General features: G+C 38.6%; 2 protein-coding genes across 4 annotated transcripts in view; one reads left to right on the forward strand and one right to left on the reverse strand.

Annotated features, from left to right (window-relative positions):
• Positions 1–2,466: 2,466 nt before the first annotated feature.
• ARPC5 (actin related protein 2/3 complex subunit 5) lies at positions 2,467–11,937 on the reverse strand. Its single transcript, XM_017848086.1, has 4 exons — positions 11,517–11,937; positions 9,110–9,182; positions 6,529–6,705; positions 2,467–3,851 (listed from the first exon to the last, which is right to left on the reverse strand). Exons 1-4 carry the CDS (start codon positions 11,657–11,659, stop codon positions 3,789–3,791), a joined length of 456 nt encoding a protein of 151 aa, XP_017703575.1. The 5' UTR covers positions 11,660–11,937; the 3' UTR covers positions 2,467–3,788.
• RGL1 (ral guanine nucleotide dissociation stimulator like 1) overlaps positions 11,492–21,874 on the forward strand; it is a 297,516-nt gene continuing 287,133 nt past the window's right edge. For 2 of the 3 annotated variants that reach the window (XM_017848077.1, XM_017848082.1), the window contains exon 1: positions 12,053–12,498. The gene's annotated coding sequence lies outside the window, so the exon portion shown is untranslated. Of the gene's footprint in view, positions 12,016–12,052; positions 12,499–21,874 lie in introns of those variants that run through there. The other variant, XM_017848080.1, reaches the window with a different exon arrangement.

Here is a 21,874-nt window from a genome sequence, read left to right on the forward strand (position 1 = left end):
ATGGTCAAGTAGCGCCACCTTGAGGCAGATGACATGCTGTACCTCTGTGGGCGCCCTGGGCCTCCATATCTGGAATCGTACAAGAGGCACCTACACAGAACGTTTTCACATAGGGGTTTTCACATATTGTATTAGTGACACTGGGCTGAGGTGGAGAGGGAGTGCGGCAGAGGTACCGCGGCAGGAATATGGACAGAAGAAGCCTTGTTTTAGGGCACTCGGTTCTACAGAGGTCGTTGGTCTGTTTCGTAATTGCGTGTGTCTTTCAATTATTTCAGTGCTTTTAAAATATTTTGTCTGTAAGGTGATGTTATTTGTAAATCTAAAGGAAAACCTGTGTATCTAAAAATTAATCCATCTAGCTGGGCACAGTGGTTCACGCCTGTAATCCCAGCGCTTTGGGAGGCCAAGGCGGGTGGATCACCTGAGGTCAGGAGTTCAAGACCAGCCTAGTCAACATGGTGAAACCCCATCTCTACTAAAAATACAAAAATTAGCTGGGCACGGTGACGTGTGTCTGTAATCCCGGCTACTCAGGAGGCTGAGGCAGGAGAATCGCTTGAGCTCACTGGGAGGTGGAGGTTGCAGTGAGCCGAGATTGTGCCATTGCACTCCAGCCTGAGTGACAGAGCTAGACTCCGTCTCAAAAATAAATAAATAAATAAATAAGTAAAATTTCCCTTTCTTTTTACCTTTATACATGGGGTAAAAGTGACCCTCAATGTCTATTTCAGCTAATAAAAATTTATGATTTCCTATAATTTGACTTTCTTGAATCTACCATGGAGATAGTTTCTGATCCTAATAATTCACACCATCTAGAATTTTATGTTAAACATTAGAACTGCAAGAATGGTGATTATCAAGCCCACTTTTAACTTTCTCTTTCTACTCTGTTCATTTCACTTGGACTGTTTGTCCTTTCTGCCCCTCCAAAGGATTAGTTCAAATTAATGTCTCACTTTAAATACTCTGATCCACCCTGATTTTGTTGTTCTCCCAACATTGACTACTGCATTTACAGTCAAATGCTAAATTGTATGTTTTCTTTTCTTTTTTTTTGTATGACATTAATTTTCAAGTGCTTAACCTTACTTCTCAATCAGGCTGACAGCAAACTGGTGACCAAGATTCAGACCTTATTCTTCTGTTATGTCCTCGTGATCCTGGGATCACAGGACATGCTTTAAAAAGAATATGGTTAATTTGTACCATCTACACATTGATTTCTCCCATGTTCATGTCTTTAAAATATCATCATACTTGCCATCAAGTATGACTGTTACCTAAATGGTGCTGTTACCCAATGATCAAGAAGGGGTTATGTTTTCCACTTCTTCCCCTTTGTAAAATGGCAAAAAAGAAACCAAATAATAAAACCACTGAGATTAAAAGAGGAGAATGGGAGGTAAACAACTACTTCTGCGCTAAAAGTATACCTATGGCATTTTTTTTTCCCACAATTAATCCTATTCCCAAAGCTTTTCACCAAGGATAGTATTGTGTCATGGTTATTATACCCTGGGCTGACATTTAGTCAGGAGGCAACAGTTGAAACAGTTGTTTCCAGCTGGTATCCATTTTGACTCGGTCTCTATATTATACTACTTGTTAAATACTTTTATTATCTCCCCTCAGTAAAGCTAAGAAACTGGCAGATTCTAAATACACCCATTCATATGAACACAGAATATGAACTCCAGAATTTTTCCAAATGCTTGTTATGAAAGTGATGTTAAGAAGGATTTTGTGAAAAAACATTCGGTATCATTTGATTTTAAAGTTTGTAATCGGTTATGCTATACCTACTTGACTACCTCTAATACCTATTGGCGAAGGCACAGTGGCATGTGCGCCTGTAGTTCCAGCTATTCCGGAGGCTGAGGCAGGAGGATTGCCTGAAGCCAGGAGTTTGAGGCTTCAGTGCACTACGATCACACCTGTGAACAGCCACTGCACTCCAGCCTGGGCAGCATAGCAAGTCCCCATCTCTAAGTAACATTTAAAAATAATGCCTATTGCTTAGCTTATCTTCACCCAGGAATTGCCTGGAAGTGTTTTAAAGTGGGAATCTAGTCAGGCGCAGATGGAAACCAAACAAAAGTTGCTGTGAGTAGGTCAGTACAATAAATAGATTTGAGGTGTAAGAAAGAGAATTTTGGAGGCTGGGAATGAATGACTGCAGCTGCTAGGCTACTTTGCACTATCTAGTCTAGGTCTTTGGGGAGTGATACTCCATACAGGTATTCAGCTGCCATCCAGAGGGCTATGGAATCACTCCAAAGGCTTCAGTAGTGCTCTGACATCATTAATGACTCTCTTCTCTATCATCTTATATCTATATAGTCTTATAAAAACCCTACCAAATTGTTCCTGTGAAGAGTACAGTACTTGGTGGTAGAAGCAGAATACCTTTCCTCTTAATTAACCATACATTCGTAAGTGTTAAAGTCAAAGAAAAATAAATTATTCAACACTGACATTTTATTTTCTGAAGTTTTATCATTTTTACAAAACAAAACAAAACAAAAGCAGGTATCAAAATCAGCAAAGAGTTTATAGAATTTCTGCACCAGTTTGCACATAAGTCAGTGATTACAAAACTGGTGTCCAATGTAAATACTAATCACAAGCTGACTTCCTCCTTGGTCAGGTGGTTTGTTTTGGAACTACTGGATATTTATAACTTTTATAAGCACCGGTCATTTTTTGAGAACGGATTTGGTTTGTCCAACAAAGTAAACCATTTTTTGCTGTGTGGCAGTTTCTTTTAAAATAAAAAAACACGGAAGCTAAAACACAGAATGTGTATGTTGTTTGGATCTGACACCAAATCTTTTCTGAGAATCCCAGGTTACCCTGTGAAGAAGACATTTATGGGGCATATTAAATAGTATCTTAAATACTAGTTGTATGCCTCATAATGTCTAAGGCAGCTGTTATATTTCTAAAGAAAGTAGCATTTCATTCAGAGGCTGCCCAGAGTTTGAATTACACCATAGTTTTTCTTTCTTTCTACAAATCATTCTGATTTACAGTTTTTTCCAAACAGAGCCATATTATTGGAACAAAAGTTTGATGTTCATGCCCAACAAGCTCTGATATTTTATGGATACATTTGTATAGAGCAAGACCTCTTGCTCTGAACCCTGGGTGACCACAAATAAACTGAGAGGCCATGATTATTGGATGCTGAGAGAAAGTCGCACACTTAAACCCACAGTACAGATAATCAGGAGGCAAGCAAAAAACAAAGCTAGAACTCGGTAGTGGTATTCACCCACCACTTACTCCAAAAACATATTTTGCTTAAATAAGGGAAATATGGTCCAGTTTTGCAATGTTAATAGCTGCCAGTCTCTCATATCTTTTATAAATATCATTTCCCAACTAGCAGTGAGCGAGGAAACTGGCCTCAAAATTCTGACCAAATCTCTCAGTATTAGGTAAAAATAACACAAAACAAAACAAAAAACCAGCCAATAGGGGTTAAAAATTGCACAATTAAACTTGAATGTAAATTATACTATATACAGACTGGTATAAACATCACTGAAATGGTTTTGAAAGGATGAAACATTTATATTTTAACACAATTTCTTCTATATTATCCCAATTTTCATTAAAGGAAAACTGATATGTAATTTTCTTCTTTACAGATATGAAAAAGCAAGAAGGCAAAGCTGAGAGAAACAGACGCTACCCCCAGGGCAGCGGCGGCATTTGGTTGTTTTGGTCTTTGTACCAGCAATTCCCACTCCCAAGGCAGATTCCCACTTCCTGCCAGACTACACGGTTTTTCTTGCAGTCAAGACACGAACAATGGACCCTACTCCTCCAGCAGCAAGTGCCTAAAAACAAACCAAGATGTAAATGTTGACAGAATCGTAAAAGGTCAATTCTCATGTTAAGTAAAACATTTTTCTTACAGAAGGAATGGGCATGGCTATAGACCCTGAATTTCTCATTTAACAAATAATAAATTCTTGAACACCAATGACGCACCAGGTACTGTTCTTGGCACTGGGGTTACAGTAATAAACAAAACCTTGAAAGTCCCTGTCCTCATGAGCTTACATTTTAGTGAGATACTAGCTTACATTCTAGTACATTAATTCTAAAGAATGTTTTAAAAAATCTGCAGCGTAGTCTTCCTGCTCAAAACAGGTGGACATTCTACATCTCTCATTCTCACCACACAGTCAGGAGAAAATTCAAACTGGGATCAACCATCCCAACTTCCACTTCAATTAGTTAGCCTTTGTCAGATTTTTTTCTCCCAAAGAAAGAAGGTATTGTTTAATAGAACTTAGAAACTTTAACTCTGACTCTAATTTGAAAAACAGAGAGTAATGATCAAGTATTAGGAATCTGAGCTCTGGTTTCTTTCTGTTCAAAAATATTTATGGAATACCTTTGTATACTGAGTACTGTGCTAGATGCTGGGGATACAAAAGTGAACAAATACAGCATTTTCTGGTCTAGCACGAGAAGACAGACATATAAACAGATAATTTTAATCTAATGTATGAAATGAGAGTTGTGCTTCAGGTGCTATTAAAGCACCAGGGAGTGGTTTATACCCAGATTAACAGTACAGAGGAATGTTTCAGCTAAGGCTTCCTGGAGGAAATGGCACATTAAAAGAATGAGCAGGTGACAGGCTAACACCAGAGAATCATGAGCAAATGTATGGAGGTGTGAAACGATATGGTGCATTCAGGAAAAAGGCTGGCATTGCTATAGCCTGAGGGGAAGAATGACATGGAAGATGAAACCAGACTTGGGAACTCTGACTTTATCCTGCAGGTGACTGACAAGGGCAATTCTGATTTTAAAGAGATCATTCTGTTAGCTGGGTAGAGAACAGATTTGAGGGAGGCAAAACTGGTAGCTGGGAAACCAGTCAGGAAGCTTTGACAACAGACTGGGAGAGATGCTGTGAACAGCTGCATTAGATACACTTGAACAGATAGATTTCAGAAATACTTAGAAGATTGGTGAAAACTGGTGACTGACATTTGGAAGAAATGAAGACTTCACACATGCCTCAATTTCCTCAGCTACAAAAGAGGAATAATAGCAAGCATTTCCCTCTGTTTTCATGAGGATTAAGTGAGTTAATATTTATAAAGTCCTTGGAAGAGTATTTGGAATATAATAAGTGCTTAATCAATGTTCACTGCAATCTTGAGGCTATACTAGAACTAGGCTGCTTGGTTTTAAAGCTGGCTCTTCATCTGTAAATTGAGGATGATAAAGATATTTATGTACTTCATAGGGTTGCTGTAAAGATTAAATTAAAACATTAATAGTATGGTGCCTGGCAACAGAAAGTGTTCCATGAATAGGGTGCCATATAAATTACTATCCAAACTGGTACATTTTAGAGTAAAAGGGGGAACTATTTATAGTTATGATGGGACAACAGGCATAAATTAGGGCTATCCTGGGAAAATTTTGAGGAATGGTTACCCTATCCATAAATGTTAGTTCTTTTTGATAGTGTATGAGGGATAAAGTGACTTGACCAAGGCTAAACAACAAGTTTTACTATGTACTTTTTTCTTATGTGTGTTTTCATTCAGATACACTTCAAACACTTAATATTTTTATGGCTGGTTCTATTTACATGTTATCCAGGTTTTTACCCAAAGATCAAGATTCCTTGTACTCTTTTGACAGATGATGTACCAGCATCTACTTACATTGCAAAATAATGCATGAAAATAGAAAAAAAATGATTTAAGAATTCTTGATCCTCCAAACCCAATTCTTTAAAAAAAAGTTGTAAAATATCTAACACAAAATTTGCCATTTTAACCATCTTTAAGTGTAAAATCCATTGGCATTAATTACATTTACAATGTATTGTAGCCATCACCACTATCTGTTTCCCTAACTTCTTTGCCACTCCAAGCAGGAACTCTGTACCCATTAAGCACTAACTCCCTATTCTTTACTTTTCCTACTTCCTGGTAACCTCTAAGGACTTTCTGTCCCTTTGTGTTTGCCTATCTTAGATTATTTCATATAAGTAAAATTATAAAATATTCGTTCTTTTGTATTTGGCTCATTTCACTTGGTATGTTTTCAAGGTTTACTCATGTTATAGTATGTGTCAGAATGTCATTCCTTTTTATGGTTGAATCATATTCCATTGTATGTATGTACTACAATTTACCTGTTCATCTGTTGATGATCCTTGTGTTGTTTTCACCCTTTGGTCACTGTGAAAGAATTCTTGATTTATATTGCTTATTTTCTTTTACAAAGTTTTGATTTAATTCAGAGTTCAAGATTATGTTTAATTACTAATAATCATTGCTGAATAAACACAAGTGTTGGAATCAGAATCTCTTAAGACCAAGGCTAGTAAACATAAGTATGAACTATCATTTTCATGCATTTTATTTGTAATAAAAAAAGTACAACCAAGTCAAAATGGTTATTTAGGCGAGAGAGGTTGTCACTGTCATTCCCTATTGTAAAAGAACCAGTTATGTAGATTTATAATTCATAATTTACCTTTTCATGCCATTGCAGTAACACAGCACTGCTATTGTCAGAGGGGCTCTCAAATCCTTTATAAATATACTTCATTAGGAGATCCACACCATTCTTGTCCAGAGATTGAACTGCCTTTTCAATATCATTAGCTTTAAAAGAGATGAGCACCTTCAAGACAATGCTGCCTGCCCGGTCCTGGTGGGTAAATAAACAACAGAACATTTAGACGTATCTGTATGAGGATGGTTTAGAATTTCAGAAAGGCCACACTAAGAAGGTGACATTTGAGTAAGGACCTGAAGGACGTGAAAGAGGAAGGCCTGGGATAACTGAGGAAAGTGTTTCAGACAGAGGAAAGAACACACTATTAGTGTGTGTTCAGTGTGTTCTAGGAATAGGAAAAAAAACCCAATGTGGTTGGAGTGCACTGGTGGGAGAAAAGCAGGTGAGCAAGTCAGAGGTTACAGAGGACAGATCGTGTAAGGCCTCCAGGCATTGTAAGGAGTTTGGCTTTTACTGAGAGAAATGAGAAGACATTGGAAGGTTTTAAGAGCAGTGCCATAATCTGACTCACATTTTAACAGGATCGCTTTGGCATCTATGTTACAGAGAATAAGCAGTGGGGGTAGGGGATAAGGTAGAAGCAGGGAGAGCAATTAGGAGGTAATTGCAGTAATACAGGCCGGATGTGGCGAGCACAGTAGCAGTGGAGGTGGTTAAAAACTAGACAGACTATTGACATAACTGAAGGCAGAGCCAAGAGGATTTGCTAACAGATCAATGTGATAATTTAACAATTTATTAAAACAACATTTAAATTTTATGTCTTGATCTTAAAAAAAAAAAATCCCAACAAAACAGCTGGGTGTGGTGGCTCACAGCTGTAATCCCAGCACATTGGGAGGCCGAGATGGGCAGATCAGCCTGGCCAAAATGGTAAAATCCCATCTCTGCTAAAAATACAGAAATTATCTGGGCATAGTGGCATGTGCCTGTGATCTCAGCTACTTGGGAGGCTGAGGCAGGAGGATCACTTAAACCCGGGAGGCGGAGGGTGCAGTGAGCAGAGATTGCGCCATTGCACTCCAATCTGGGCAACAGAGTGAGACTCCGTCTCAAAAAAAGAAAAAAAAAAAAAAATTCCCAACAAAACAAGGAAGCAGATTTGCAGTTCCACCTTGAATTATCCTTCAGAAGTAATTTTTTCTTAAAAACTTTCTTTTAAAATTTTAATAAACAAAGCTGTCTTAAAAGAAAATTGTAATTTACACGAATTGACTGTAGATACAAAATATAGTGATGTTCATTAATAATGATCTTTTTTCTTTAGCAAAAGCCTGTTTCAAAAGCAGTTATTTTCTTACCCATCCAGGCAAGCAAAGGGAACACTTAACTGACCTTTTCAACAATTTGTTTCTCCTTCCATTCAACACAAAGTGCTACCTCCAGCATTCCTACTGGTCAGGATTTCACACAAGGTTTCTACTACCTATTGTTATCTTTGGTTTAAAGACTATGCAATCACCAGATTTAGAAAAATATCTTTGCATCCAGGGTAAAAATGAAATTTCAACGACATTCTTTACAACTTCCAAAGCAATTTTTCCCCGATAAAAAATTATGTTATCTAGATAATTATTACGCATTTACCTAAGTTATTACTTACTACTATTCAATTGAGATTCTTAAAGCTCCTAGGATGCATGAATAGTTATGGACAATGAGGTTGATGCTATGGGCATCATTTTAAATAAATACCTAAATAGGTTAAGAACTACTAAAAGACTACAGAGAATGTAAGTTGCACAACCATTCTGAAGGACAATTTGGCAATACTACATGTACCAAAAGTCTTAAAAAAGTGCGTTCTTTGATCCAGTAATTCACTGCTAGCAATTTACTCAAAGAGAACAATTAAAAATTTACCAAAAAATATTCATTTCAGTGGTTTACAATAGGAAAAGTCAGTCTAAATATATAACAAAAGATTAGTTATGTATACACTGCAGCTTATCCATATACAACTGTTAAAAATGCTATAGAAATAAACTTATTGCGAAGGAAATCTCTTGTACATTGCATACAGCCGAAAAAGCAGGTTATAAAATTTCATTCTTAAAAAACAAAAGGGAACTCTAACAATATAGCAAGGCCCCAAAGTAGTAACTGTTATCTCTGGGTGGTGGGACCATAAATGACTACCTTTTTAACCTTCCCGTATGTCTGAGCTTTCTATAATAAATATTTAGTATCTGTACGGTTTTAAAATCTTTAAAAGCAATTACAATCTGTTTATTTTGTAAAGGTTTAACTTATTTTCAAACCTTTGCTCAAATTCAGCCTGAGTGGTCTCCTCTAAAAACACACACAAATGATTTCACTATCGTTTGAACTCACCGTGTCTTACCATGCAGCATTATCATAACTACATTACAGGGCTCCTTTTTCACGTGAAATTTTACCTATCAAACCACATTATAAACTCTTCTATGTCAAAGATAGCAAACAGTTAAAATATTGATTTTTTTTTGCAACTGCAGAGGATTTTACTAAGAATAAGATATCAGCAGAGATCACTGTGTTGTAGTCTGTGACTCACCTTCACTGCCTGACTCTTGGTGTTGATAGGGGGGTTCTTCAGAGCTGCCTGTAGGGCAGCTGTCATGTTTCCTGTGATGGAAGTTAAGGGTGTAGCAGCAAAGCATGGCCCCCAGGAAAGTATTATAACCACTGGTTCTGAAGACTTGATTTACATATAAAAAGAAAATTACTGGTCACCATGTTCAATACTGGAAATTCAATGTGTTGGTTTCCAGGATGTTAATCAAAGGCAAGATATCAAAAGCAAAAGACAACATTAGACTTTCTTTTTAATAAAGCAAAGACTGTTTCACCCTTGGTTCTAACTATCAAATGAACACCTTGACAGTCTTTCATTTCCCAGTGAGATACATATGCAAACACTACCCAGACTGGTGTTAAAGAAATCCTAAAATATATATCAGAATTATAAGTCCCCCAAATGAAATAACCTATTATCAACCAAAATGTGTCTTTTCCTGTGATTCTAAGTGAAAAAATAAAGACCAAACTTTTACTATATTCTATATTAACTGAAATGTTGGCAGAACATGCTGGCAGATTAGCAATCTCAATGATACACATTAGCAGTCTCTCAATATAGATGAAAAGAGGCATCACAGAAGATGTAATAATTCATATGTCCCTTAGGTGGCACCTTAATTTTTTGCTTTAGATACTTTCTCTCATATTTCACAAAGGTTATTCAAACTGTGTTAGATCATACCTATTAAATTCAGACTCTCTTTGAAAGCACTAGTGAGTTAGCAAGCATGAGAAACAGAAGGCCAATCAGACTGTCAGAATGTACCAGACATTCCCCTAAAAGGAAAACCACAGAGTTCACTTGTTCCTCCATCTCTAGTACCCCACCACTAGGGCTGTCTTTCCTGGCTGTATGTAAGGGTAAGAAAAGACAGTATCTTTGTATGTTAAGATGTACTGATCAAAAAGCGGATCCACTGATATGGATACAGCAGTACCATTTAAGAGTCACCATAAATTACCTAAAATACATTGGGGTTTCATAAAACACCATCTATCCATCACAAATAATGTTTTTAGGAAGCATGTTCACCATTTATCTTCCGAAGAAAAAGTTCTTACACACACAAAATCTCTGGTTGACAAGCTGTTATTTTCAAGGCTGCAGGGATTTCTAGAGAAGCATGCCTCATGTGATTAGCTCATTTTTTATGACCTCAAGCACTTATTTAAATAATGTAAAAGAGCAACAGCTAATTAATTGTGAAAGTTGTGGCAATCAAAGGACTATCTATATATTGATAAACGTCTAATGCTGTATTTAGGTGCCTTTAAAAAAGGATACTGTTGCCATTAAATATTTTCACTCACATTTTCCCCATATAACAGGACATTGAGTCTTCCTTATGAATACACCCAATAATCAGAAATGCATAAAAGCCAGTGTTTGAGATTTTCTAAAACTATAGCTTCGGTTTTTTGCAACATTTACATTTTCTAAAAGATGTAATGAAAATGCGAAGCCAAAGTTATGAATATTCAAATATGCAAAAACAGAAACCGGGAACTGACAGCCATATTTTAACTAAAATGGAATCAATTTTAGGATTACAAAAATGAGTCTGCTTTATACAAATGTCTCATCTTCTATCTTATTCATTGGAGTTTATTTTAAATATTTCCAAGGATTCTCCATACGCATTTTCCATCGTTTTTTCTATTGTCCTTTTCTTAGCAGGTAAAAGGCTCCAAGCTTCCTTCTAGGAGTTTTGTATTTTTTGTATTCATTCCCATCCCCCGGTTAACAAATTCTGTGCAATGTGTATTTTGTCAAATGCCCCCCTCTTTTTTTTTTTTTTAAAGGCCAATAGGCTGAAAGCATAGGGGACCTCAATTTTCGAACCGTACCATGTACCTCCTGCCCCCGGTAAGGAATAAACTGTCTTAATGCTAGCAATAACAAAAACACAACAAAAAACAAAACCACTAAGGAAAGACGCAGGTTCCCCACAATCAGAAATTTCTGGAGCTAATGTGACTCCAGGAAATAGAGTTCTACGAAGAAAAACTTAGGCGCTCGGCACCAGCCTTCCCCACCAGCCCGGGCCGCCTTCCCTAACGCCGCGAAGGCGCGGCCGGCGGGACCGGTTCCCGAGGCAGGCAGGCACTCGGGTGCAACCTGAGGAATCTGGGGGCGTGGAAGGCGCGCGGGGGAGGGCAGGCTTCCAAGAGTGGGACCCTCGCGTCTCCTGGCTACTGGGTAGGAAACGGGGGCTTCCTCCTGCCCTTTCAGAGCGGTAGACCCCAAAGAGACAGGTTTAGCTGCAGGTAGAGAGGGCAGCTCCGCGCCGGTGCCCCGCGGATCCTTCAGGCTCCCGGGTCTCTGGACAAGGGCGGGCTGGGCTGGGCTAGGGTGGGGAGGGCGGCGAATGCAAGGATATTGCCGCAGGCAGGAGTCCACCTCGCCCTCGTCGGGCCCGGCCTGGCCGTCGCCCCCATCTTCTTCGTCCACGAACTTGTTCTCGTCATATTCATCCACGTCCACCTTCCGGAACCGGGCCGACGACACTGTGTTCTTCGACATCCCAATCCCTACTAGCGGCAAAGGCCTCTTCTTGGCGCTGCCTCTACCTCAGCAAGCCGAGCCCAGCAGCCCACTGCCCGGCGCCTGATTCACTTCCCTCTTCCGCTCTGGGGCGTCGCCGGCTGCCGTGGCTCGGACGGTTCTGGGCCTGCGCGCCAGCCCTGCTTCTTCCTCCTCAGGTTCACGCTCTCCTGGCGCCTCCCACGCCGCCCCCGCTCTTTCCACAGGGAGCGCGCGCGGGGGAGGGAGCGCGCAGGACACAGCGCGCAGGCGCGGGGTCTCCGTAGGCAAGGGGCGGGACTGGACGAAGGAGGAGGGGGCGAGAGGGAGGGCCGAAACCTGGATCGCGGGCGGAGGTAAGAAACGATTGGTCGTCCGAGTGCATCACGTGATTCCCAGGGAGTTCCCATAGAAACGCTTTTCTGCGGTCCAGTCTAGGGGGTCTGAGGTTGTCGGTGATGGGCAGCAGTGGCAGGTGGCATTGACTTTTGCTGCAACCGTCAAAGACCTGTCATCCGGGTCCTGCGTAAGGTCCGACTGGCTGGGACTTGGATGTGGGTGGGATGGACTGGCTGCCGGACCGAGCGCCCTGCAGTTGGCAGGAGTATGAGGCGGAGTGATGCACACCGGGGCGCCCAGCATCGTTCTAATTGCCGGAGACGTTACCTCGGACTGTGCGCTGCTAGGGGCTGCGTTCCTGAGCGGGAAGCCCGTTTCCTGGGGTTGGAACTACCCTACTTGGCCAGCGGGAGGTCCCCAAGGACGGAGTCGAAAGGTCAAATCTTACCTGTCAGTGCTGTGTGACAGCATCGCGACGGGATCTGCAGAACCTTAACTCGGTATCAAATCTACTGGGAGGGAGGGGAACGTGTCCGGGCAGGCATTGGGGTCGGTTGGCAAAACTGGGGTGAATTTGTAGAATTTGGGAAAGGGTCATTGATATCTTAAAATAAGTGGTTGTTTGGAGCAAGAATGCTCAAAAGGGGTGAGGGTAGGTTAGGCTCTCTAGTGCTGGGGGAAAACAAAATGGGTAAGGATTGGTGGAAACCAGACCTTTAAGATTTATATTATGATTTAAGATTTATATGATTCCATCTAGGCCAGATTTTTAAAAAAATATTTGACATCCCCATTTCCGGAATGTAGGAGATAAAGGCACTAAGACGAAGGAAATGGTAGTTGTGCTGTATTACACTGAAGAACAAATATTTGCAGGATAAAATTAATTTGGACATTTGGCTGGACATTGCTCAGGTATGGGTCCAGTTTAGTTGGTACTCGAACAGAAGACTGGCTGTTGTCCTGTTGTGTGCCACAATCTTTGGTTTCCAGTGCTGTGTTGAAAAGAGCACTGGGCTTAGAATCAGAAAACTCAGGCTTAAGTCTTGACTCTTCCGCTCATAATGTTTGAACGAGACATGTCACTTAAAATTCTTTCTCAGATTCCTCATCACCGAAATGGAGCTAATAACGTGCACTTTACAAGATTGTTCTTAGGATTAAATATCACGAAAGTGTTTCCAAGCTCTAAAATTCTACATAAATGTAAAATGCATGTTACTTGTACCGTTGGTTTTGGGACTAGTCTTATAAATTGCTTAATGATATACGGTGTTTTATCTTGTTCCTAGAAGAGATGGAAAGATTCTGAAGGGCAGAGACAATTTTTCTTTTGTATCTTCCTCCCATCTGACAAAAAACTAAGCATGCAGAAGGGACTCGGTACGTGCTTGATGAATGAATGAAAAGTGAAAGACTGTACAGTTTGAGAATCATACTGAGAATAATAGAAGAGGGAGAGAGATCTCAAAATTAAATGTTTGTTGGATATATACGTGTAAATACATACATCCAGTCTTCTTTAAGTTCAAAAAAATACATACATATGTGTGTGTGTATTTATCTATGCAGTATATTATATATAAATAGAGAGTGGGAGAGAGACCTCGAGAATGGAATACATCCCTTTTTCTTGGGAAGAAGCAATGTAGCATTTTTCTGTTCCCAATTAAACCACTCTTCTATAAGTATATCATTTAGGTGATAGAAGTAACATTGCTTTAAATTAACATTCAAGCTATGAACATACACACTGGTAAAAATTATCATAGGACTGTCTTAAGACAGCAAAGGAAAAAATTTTACCTGTTGGTAATATTTATTTTAAAAAGCCATGTACCGAAGTAATTACGATGGTGAATGGCATTATATAACTTAGAATAGAGATTTTACAATTTTTTTTCAGTTTCAGTCTTTGCTAACTTTAGTAGATGTTAAATCAGTATGCTTTAGCTGTTAAAGGTGATTGTACTTTTTCTTCTTTTAAATCAATATTTTTCTTTGAAGAGAAAATCGAACAATAGAGGCACTATTGAGAGCAAATGGAAACAGGGATATATTCAAGAGCTGATACAGCTCTTCTCTTACATTTCTATTCTTTTGTGTTGCCTTATTTAGGAAATTTTTTTATTTTCTTATTTGAGAACTATGAAAGAATCCCAGAGTAGAAATCAGCTTAAGGGAATAGTGAAAGGAATTTAAATAATCGATTGCTCAAGGGTATAATTATTTTGATTGCTCAGAATTTTGCTCTATATGTTTAATGTGTTAAATGTAATTAATTGCCAGCCAAATAATGCTTATGGCATTTAAGATGTGAAAAATGTCTTTTCTAATGCAGTAAATTTTATTGTCTTACAATGATCTAAGTGCCTAGTACATAATAGGTACTCAACGTGTTTCTAGCCAATGATTTAAGGATCTGATAAGTTAATTTTGAACTAACATTCAGAGATTGAGTATTTTTTAATGGGCACATAAATTACTTCTCCACCTTCTTAGCTAGTTATATCTTTATAAAGCTTTAGGGAAATTTTTGTGTGTATGTGGAGAAATCTGTCCTTAATTATCTTTTAATTAGAAAGCTCATTATTTCACTTCCTTGCAAATTCTAAATTTTTAATGTTAATCATGATACTTAATTCATCTTAGGTAATATTATTTTCCTTATTTTAATTTTTCAAATGAGTGCTTACCCTGATATAAAAGATTTATAAGGTTTTAAGACATTTTACTTGTTGTGCAAATAACCTAGTTTGGTTCAATACCGAAGCAGGACCGAATCTGAATTTTCTCAAGGTTAATGCTGTATATGTAGTTCCTTATTTTCTGTGATGATGCAAACAGCCAAGGATCTTTTCAGTTAGAAGGGACTTTAATAAGGCTATAATAGGTCTTTCTTTTCAGACATTTTAAACCAAGGATTCTAACATGTGCTTCTCTTCCCCAAACTTGCCACTAAACACTTAAATAACAAATAAAGACATTGAATCCTGGCTGGGTGCGGTGGCTCTTGCCTGTAATCCCAGAACTTTGGGAAGCCAAGGCGGGCAGATCACTTGAGGTGAGGAGTTCAAGACCAGCCTGGCCAACATGGGGAAACCCTGTCTCTACTAAAAATACAAAAAATTAGCCGGGGGTGGTGGTGTGCACCTGTAGTCCCAGTTACTTGGGAGGGTGAGGTGGGAGAATTGCTTGAACCCGGGAGGCGGAGGTGGCAGTGAGCCGAGATCGTGCCATTGCACTCCAGCCTGGGTGACAGAGCGAGACACTTCATCTCAAAAAAAAAAAAAAAAAAAATATTGAATCCTGCAACGTGACATTATTTATTTTTATTATTTGAAATAGAAGTGCAAAATGAATGTTAATAAAATATGTAAAACGTATTATAAATATAAATAAGTGAATTTCGGTTCTGTTAAGGATGCTTTAATACCAGGGTTCTCTGGCAACATAATATATATAAATATACATAATAAAAATATAAGAATATTTTTAGCATGTTGTGCATAGATTATATTATGATTTAATGTTCCTATGAATGAATATCTGCATCAACTGGTTATGTGTGAAACTTTAAAACACGAACCTTCAAAATTTCATTTTTTCTTTGTTTCAAGTTTTTTCTTTACATAATTTTATGATTACACATTAAAGTGGAGTAGATAGGGTGAACTCTACTAAAACTTGTCAACTAAAAACCTGTAAGCTAAAGAAAAAAAAAATCTCTAAATACATTGAATTTATTTGGGAATTAGAAAGGAGGATTATAACCTGAGATGCATAGCTGTGGCAAGCTACATATGCATCAAAGAAGGGAGGATAAAGGGAAACATTTTAAAATGTTATTTATTTATTTATTTGAGATGGAGTCTCGCTCTGTCACCAGACTGGAATGCAGTGGCACAATCTCGGCTCACTGCAACCTCCGACTCATTGGTTCAAGCGATTCTCCTGCCTCAGCCTCCAAGTGGCTGGGATTACAGGCGCACACCCCCACGCCCAGCTAATTTTTATATTTTTAGTAGAGATGGGGTTTCTGCCTGTTGGCCAGGATGGTCTTGATCTCCTGACCTTGTGATCCGCCTGCCTTGGGCTCCCAAAGTACTGGGATTACAGGCATGAGCCACCGCGCCTGGTCAAAGGGAAACTTTTATTTGGCAAAAGGAGAAGTTCACGTAAGCTGGTTGGAAACAGATACTGGTTTTGGATACTCAAAGTCAGACTTGGCGACATTTTAGAGGAGGAGATGGTATTACTGGGCAGGTGTTGTTTTGAGAGCATTTTATCTGAATTGCTGCAGTCCTACAGAATGTCTTATTTTAGAAAGTCTTTGAGACAAGACTTCCAAAAATGTCTTTTATCTCGTCCATGCAATCATGAACCCTACTCCTTTGTGCTCTCCTGGCTCTAGTTTGTGTTTGACAAAAAGTGATTTCATCCTGGTATCTGCAATTTTCATAAACCTTTATTCATATATTAGTACTTCAAAGATTAAAAAAAATTGTAAATCTGTACTCTTGCCTCAGGAAAAAGATTTAGTGCTAAAGAATAAGTCTTATTTTTAAAGTATTGTGAATGAGACTTTTTCATTTGATTTTTTTAACCGCTTAATGATATAAAATGAAAGCTATGGACTTTAAAGCATATTTATCCTGTATTCTTTCTTAGCATGGGGGTATTTTATTAATGCTAACAGTTGTTTTAAGGTTGCATCTCTTATCACACTGTATAATATTTGAGGTAACGATAATTTACATCTTCTTTTCCAATATTTCTGTCACTTATTTTATCTTATTGTATATGCTAGAATATTGAAAGGAGTGTTGAAAAATTGAGTGCTGGGCTCTTCTGCTTCGTTCCTATATCAATGGAAATGTCTTTGGTATTTCACCAGTTGACATATTTACTTTGGCTTTATGACTTTTAGAAATGACTGCTAAAATGATCAAATGCTTTTATGGGGATCTAATCATAAAATCGTATAGTTTCTATCTTTAAATTTATGAGTGTAGTGAATATGTATATATTTTCTACACTGAAAATTCGCATGTTTCTAGAATAAGCTCTATTTGGTTGTGAAATATTACCATTTTAATTACTTGCTGGATTTGATTAGTTTATATTTTGTTTGTATGGTTTTAGAATTTTTTTAAAAAAGTTCAGACAGGATCGCACTCTGTTGCCCAGGTTGGAGGGCAGTGGTGTGATCTTGGCTCACTGCAGCCTCGACCTCCCAGGCTCAAGCCATCCTCCTACCTCAGCCTACCAAGTAGCTGAGACCACAGGAGCATGCCACTACCCCTAGCTAATTTTTGTATTTTTTTGTAGAGATGGGGTTTTGCCATGTTGTCCAGGCTGGTCTTGAACTCCTGAGCACAAGTAATCTGCCAGCCTTGGCCTCTCACAGTGCTAGGATTATAGATGTGAGGCACTGCGTGCTGCCTTTAAAAATTTTGTTCTGTAGGTACAGTGTCTCCCTGTGTTGCCCAGGCTGGTCTTCAACTCCTGGACTCAAGCAGTTCTCCAACCTTGGTCTCCCAAGTGATGAGATTACAGGCATGAGCCACCCCACCATGCCTGGCCATAATTTCTGTTTTTAAGTAAGATGGATCCATAATTTTATTTATTTGTGCTATCTTTATCCAGTTTTGATATTAGTGTTAGCCTAACTTTGTAGACAAATTTAGATTTCCACCTTTTTTTCCTACGCTCTGCAATAGTTTAAATGATGAGAAATTATCATGCTATTTGGTCTTTGAAAGTTATAGAGTGTGCTGCAAAACTACCTGGGCTTGCTGATATTTTTAGAGGTAGATCTTCCATCATTCTTATCTTCTATGATTATTGATTTGTTTGATTTTCTTTCTCTTATTGAATCAATTTTAGAATTTATGTGTTTCTAGAAAATCATGCATCTCATCTAGATTGCCAATTTATTGGCAAGAAGTTGCACAAAATATTTTCTTATAATTATTTTAGTATCTGCCATGACCATGGACGTTTTTCTTTTCTCATTACCACTATTAACTCTTTAAGCAAAACATTGAAATCAACTTTTTGTTCCCCAACCTGATTATCACAAATTCTAGTAACATATCTTTACTTCTTCTTTTTTGTTTTGTTTTGTTTTTGAGACGGAGTCTCCCTTTGGCCCAGGCTGGAGTGCAGTGGCGTGATCTCGGCTCACTGCAAGCTCTGCTTCCTGGGTTCACGCCATTCTTCTGCCTCAGCCTCCCCAATAGCTGGGACTACAGGCACCTGCCACCACACCTGGCTAATTTTTAAAATATTTTTAGTAGAGACGGGATTTCACCGTGTTAGCCAGGATGGTCTGGATCGCCTGACCTCGTGATCCGCCCGCCTCGGCCTCCCAAAATGCTGGGATTACGGGCGAAAGCCACCGTGCCTGACCTATCTTTATTTCTTAAAGAAAATAGGAAGTCAACTATCTAAGACTCATAGTTTTGATAATATTTGAAAGATCCTGCAATCCTTATAATTTCCTACTCTTTATCCTTATTCTGTTCATATTTTATTAATAATGGTAACCACTTAATAAGTTTATTGTGTGTCAAACACTTGGTAAATAAGCCCTTTACTTGCATTATTTAATCCCCAGAGTAGCTCTACGGCCTAGAAATTAGTGTCCCCATTTTATGAATGAGTAAACTAAAGCTCAGAGAGGTCATGTAATTTGGCCAATGATATTCAATCAGCAGGTGGCAGAATGATGTGGGAACTGAGTCTGTGAGATTCTGAGGTTTGTGCATTTAATCACCATTCTCTACTTTCAGTATCTTTCTCATTAGTCCAAATTATAATAATTGGAATTACTTTTTTCTAAAAATAAGTATATAGCCAAGTATCAAAGGTCTAAACAAACCCATATAAGAGCTTGAAATGAACTGCAAATTGTGAACCTAAAAAAACCTTGTTATTTTAATGATTTTTTAAAGGATATTCGTTTTTTAGATATTACTGTGAGCTTTCCTTACCTTATCTCTGTATTTTGAGACTAGACATAGAGCCTGATTTCTTTTCTTTTCTTTCTTTTTTTTTTTGGAGACGGAGTTTCTCTCTTGTTGCCCAGGCTGGAGTGCAATGGCACGATCTCCGGCTCACCGCAACCTCCACCTCCTGGGTTCAAGCAATTCTCCTGCCTCAGTCTCCCGAGTAACTGGGATTACAGGCCACCACACCCAGCTAATTTTGTGTTTTTAGTAGAGATAGGGTTTCTCCATGTTGGTTAGGGTGGTCTCAAACTCCCAACCTCAGGTGATCCGCCCGCCTCGGCCTCCCAATGTGCTGGGATTACATGCGTGAGCCACTGTGCCCGGCGACATAGAGCCTGATTTCTAATATTTAGTCTAACAGAAAAGATGTCACTTTTTTTGTATTTAGAGAGATCAGTAGGTGTCAACTAGTAATTCAATTTTTAAAAAAGATTATGATAAAATAGACATAACAAAATCACTATCTTAACCATTTTGAAGTGTACAATTAAGTAGTACTAAGCACATTGTCGTACAGCTATTACCAACATCCATCTCCAGACCTCTTTTCATCTTACAAAACTAACTCTGTACCCATTAAACAATAACTCCCTGTTCCCTGCTCCCCAGCCCCTGGCAACCACCATTTTCTACTTACCACATGTAAGTGGAATCATGTGGTATTTGCCTATTTTTGACTGGTTTATTTAACTTGGCATAATGTCCTCAAGGTTCATCCATGTTGTGGCACGTGAATAGATTTCCTTCCTTTTTAAAGCCGAATAATACTCCATTGTATATATATACCACATCGTGGGTATCCATTCATCTGTCAATGGACACTTGGTTTGGTTCTACCTTTTGGCTATTGTGAGTAATACTGCTATAAACATGGGTGTAGAAATATCTCTTTGAGGTTCTGTTTTATAAAAAAAAATTACTTTACTTTTTTTTAAATAGATTCAGGGTCTTGCTATGTTGCCCAGGCTGGTCTTGAACTCCTGGGCTAAAACGATCCTCCCACCTCAGCCTCCCAAAGTGCTGGGATTACAGGCATGAACCACTGTGCTTGGCCAAGACCTTGTTTTTTATACCCAGAAGTGGAATTGCCTGATGATATGTTAATTCTCTTTTTAATTTTTTGAGGAACCATTTACACTAATTTTAACTAGACAATGCAGTAAAACAATGTTCCATTGCCTTGGGTCCCAGATTTAGTACATTCCTGAAAGTCAGGGACATCTAAGATAAGATAATCTTGGGATTTATGTTTGGCATGAGGTCCTGGGCAACAGGGGAGTGGGGCAGGGCCAAAGTTCTGGTATCTAGAACCTACTAAAGTTTTCCACCCTAGCCCATCCTGCCTACCTGGCTTCCATAGTTTAGAGGATGCCCACTGGTACTGTGGTTTGAGCAGAATGACAGAAAAGCTTCAGGACAGGTCCTAAATAAATATGGATTCTTTTAGGCTTTGTAGTGAATCTGCATTGTTATTATTTAGAGAAGCATTAAGGCATAATGATTAAGAACATGGATTCTGGAGCTCGACTTCTTGGGTTTAACACTCAGCTCGGCCTTTATTTACTACTTGGGAGGTTACTTAAATTATCTGTGCTACAATTTCCTTATTTGTAAAGTAGGTATTATAATAATATCTACCTCATAGGATTATTGGGAGGATTAAATGAATACATGTAAGTGCTTAGAAAAATACTTGATATATAGCTCTCACTCTATGCTAGTAATAATATTATTATTTTTTAGAAACAGGGTCTTGCTATGTTGCCCAGGTTGGAGTGCAGTGGTGTGATCATAGCTCACTGCAGCCTCTACCTCCTGAGCTGAAGCAGTCCTCCTGCTTTAGCCTACCAAAGTGCTGAGATTACAGGCAGGAGCTACCACGCCTGGCCGAATAATATTATTTTAAATTAGTACAGGTTATGATGTGGCTTTCCTTTTTAAATTTATTATTTTTTTAAATTTTCAATTTATGTGGCTTTCCTTAAAACCAGTAAGAAGAGTAAGATTCCATTCTGTGGAACTTTTGGATTGCGTATACTATGAATAAAAAAGGTGTAATGGCAATTTAAAGAAATAGGATTTGCTCTCAGATCAGCAGGATTAGATTATAGCTTGATTAATTCTCATCTATTTAGTATTTTATGGATTGGATTGTAGCTTGATGAAACATAGAAAACAGATTTCTAGTCACATAGAAAATCAATGCCATGACAGGAGTTGGTCATAGAGGTTTGTGTTGTCATTGCTGTCTGGTCCCTCCCAAACACTGTCCAGGAATGAGATGCCCTTGTACATACCCCATCCACCACTTCATTCTAAGCAGATGTCAATCACCACTATGAAAGCAGAATCTGATAGCACTAAACACTTGAGTCAAATAATGGACTCCTCTAATCCATAAGGCAACCTTATGATAATTTGACTTGCAATGTAGCTTATGTACATGGAGAGGCTATATAACCTGGATGACTTGAATATATGCTTGCATATCTAGTTATAAGTCTTACTAGAAATCAGTACATTAGTGTTTTGTCTTTACATGTCAATCTCAAGAGCTTTGTTAATCCAAACCTGCTTCCCATGAGTAAATCCATTCTCCTTGTACTTACTAAGTAGGTAGTTGAGCGTGCAAAGCTAAGACCCCCAAACCCTGGACCTTGGTAGAGTCACCAAGATAATGTGTCCCTCCCTTCAGTCTCATTGTTTTCTTCGGATATATCCCAATGCCTTTTCCAGATCATCATATTACTAGCTGCCTTAATTTACTTCTATTTTCTTTATTTCTGTTATTTCTATATGTGTGGTGGCAGAGATATTCTTCCATATCAACATTGCCAGTTTGCTGAAGAGGGGTGGAGCA

This window comes from Rhinopithecus bieti, unplaced genomic scaffold (genome assembly GCF_001698545.2).
Source record: "Rhinopithecus bieti isolate Rb0 unplaced genomic scaffold, ASM169854v2 scaffold_27006, whole genome shotgun sequence".
NCBI lineage: Eukaryota > Metazoa > Chordata > Mammalia > Primates > Cercopithecidae > Rhinopithecus > Rhinopithecus bieti.

Excerpts from the sequence above, each read along its gene's own strand:
- ARPC5 (XM_017848086.1), bottom strand. The coding sequence starts at position 11,659 with ATGTCGAAGAACACAGTGTCGTCGGCCCGGTTCCGGAAGGTGGACGTG. Across the intron at positions 9,183-11,516 it reads GTGGACTCCTGCCTGCGGCA|AGGAAACATGACAGCTGCCC; the intron begins ATATCCTTGCAT and ends AACTTCCATCAC. Across the intron at positions 3,852-6,528 it reads TACTGCAATGGCATGAAAAG|GCACTTGCTGCTGGAGGAGT; the intron begins GTAAATTATGAA and ends GTTTGTTTTTAG.